This window comes from Palaemon carinicauda, chromosome 35 (genome assembly GCF_036898095.1).
Source record: "Palaemon carinicauda isolate YSFRI2023 chromosome 35, ASM3689809v2, whole genome shotgun sequence".
Classification (NCBI taxonomy): domain Eukaryota; kingdom Metazoa; phylum Arthropoda; class Malacostraca; order Decapoda; family Palaemonidae; genus Palaemon; species Palaemon carinicauda.
In genome coordinates this window covers 47,221,141-47,223,184 of record NC_090759.1, presented here as the reverse complement: position 1 = coordinate 47,223,184, position 2,044 = coordinate 47,221,141, and the positions used below count along the sequence as shown (strand labels likewise).

Sequence of the window (2,044 nt, the reverse complement as noted above, 5' to 3'; positions counted from 1 at the left end):
GGTTTCAGAGCCGATGGAACAAGGTGAATTGGTGTCTGGTGGATGGGCGGGGCAAAATTTTGTCAAAAGGTGTTTACATTGCTTACGTAATGAATGTTTTCGACTCTTGGCTCGTTATCACTGGCCATGGCGTCGGGTAGATAATTTTTACTCTATAAAAATGAAAACTATCGTGTTTAGGTTATTGATAATGCTGATAAAATTTGTGTGTGGTTGTAAAATATATATATGTCAACTTTCAGCTACATCCGTTGCTTTGATAAGGAGAAAAGTCCAAAAAAATGTGTTACAGAGGCCCTGAATCTCATAGTAATGTTGATGTTAGTTGGCCTGGATCCGTGCACGACTCAAGGATATGGAGAAATTCACAAGTGTGTTTACAATTAAGAACTAAAGGTAATGCTGTGCTACTTGGTGATGACGGATATGGGATAGAGCCATGTCTCATGACTCCATATCGAAATCCTACATCCCCTGCTGAGGTAAAATACAACAAGCTTTTCAAAAAAGAGAGAGTAATAATTGACCGATGCTTTGGCCAACTGAAACGTCGATTTCCTATCTTACAATACGTTTGTCGCGTGAAGTTGGAAAATGTAACGAAAATAATCGTTACCTGTGTCGTGCTCCATAACATTGCAAAAACTTTAGGTGATCCTGACTTCGAGCCAGCTGAAGAGATACCAGAAGAAAATGAAGAAAACCATGACAATAATCGTGATGACAACAATCGTGATGAACTAGCTCTTTGCCAACAGGGACAGGAAATCAGGAACAACTTGAGTATTGTAATATACAACTTTAATAATTAAAAATAATGTTACAACTTACAAGGCATTTCTTAACCAAAATCGCTATTTATGAAATTAATGAAGTTGTCGTGGGTTGATGAACGGGTTGATTGAGAAAGTAAACTGGGGTAATCCGGGTGGCACAGTATCAGGTCCATTCCCACCACAGGCTCAAAGGTCAAGGTCACGGAGATGAGGCCCGCGGCAACGTCAGTGTCAGGGTATTAGTTTATTTTTCTTGTTAATTTTTGCCACTGTAATATAAACTAAAAATGTGAGTTAATTAGAAGGAAGTGCTAATGTATCAAGGCGGAAAAATAATATGTATCCGCTGAGGGTGGATGTATACTTATTAATTTTCATTTATTTATTTATTTAGTTTCTTCCACTGACGCCGCTTTTCCATCCGATAGATGTCACCAGCCAGGCTTTGGGGAAGGCGCGGCGGCGTCTGTGTTCTTTCTGATGCGTAAACTTAATTAAATACTAGTAAAAACAGGGCATTAAATACGTATTATAAATACTAAACTCTTTCTTATCTTGACAGCACAAATGAAATCTTACAAGTTCCAACATGTAACTAAGCGCTCCCGAAACACGAGTCAACCTTTTACTTCTGCTTGGAGTATATCCTCGCAAGTAAAAGGTAATCGTTATGAATATGGAAAGAAAGATTTGCTTATACTTCTATCTTTTGCTTCAGAGAATTACCTTGTACTTCTACCTTATGCTTACAAGGATATCCTTCATTTTTATGAATACCTCCCAATGAAGAGTGATAAGTTTGTGGAAATGGTAAGAGAAATTTCCCGTCCTCGGACCGTGCCTGGGATACCAAGCTTTCTTATTTTTATTGAATTTCGTCGAAAGTTTGTTGAAAATTGTTCGGAAAGCCTTTAAATAAATGGGCAGGTGAGAACAATGGTACAAAAGAGAGGATGGGATTAACATATGATCAAAGCGTTTGAAGGTTGCAAGAAGAGGAAGCAAAGGACATCACCTTGGCGTTTCTTTGGTACAATGAGGATGATAATATGTTCTAGTAATATACGGACACAAGTGGTTATAGTATAAGGGGTCGATTGGTTCAACTTCATAGGGTAAATGTTGAAGAATAGTTGAGAGTGGCAGGGCATGTTACTTATGTGTTCAATAAGGCTGAGCAAAATTATTCAAGGAAGTACAGGGAGTTGGCTACAATACAAATTTGTGTGAAAAAAGGAAATTATTTTTGTATGGTATATAATACCCTA

The 2,044-nt window shown here is 37.9% G+C and overlaps 1 protein-coding gene across 1 annotated transcript; it reads left to right on the top strand.

Moving 5' to 3' along the window:
• Positions 1–281: 281 nt before the first annotated feature.
• Positions 282–812, top strand: LOC137627266 (putative nuclease HARBI1). Its single transcript, XM_068358346.1, has one exon. The coding sequence runs from the start codon at positions 282–284 to the stop codon at positions 810–812; it is 531 nt and encodes a 176-aa protein (XP_068214447.1).
• Positions 813–2,044: the final 1,232 nt, after the last annotated feature.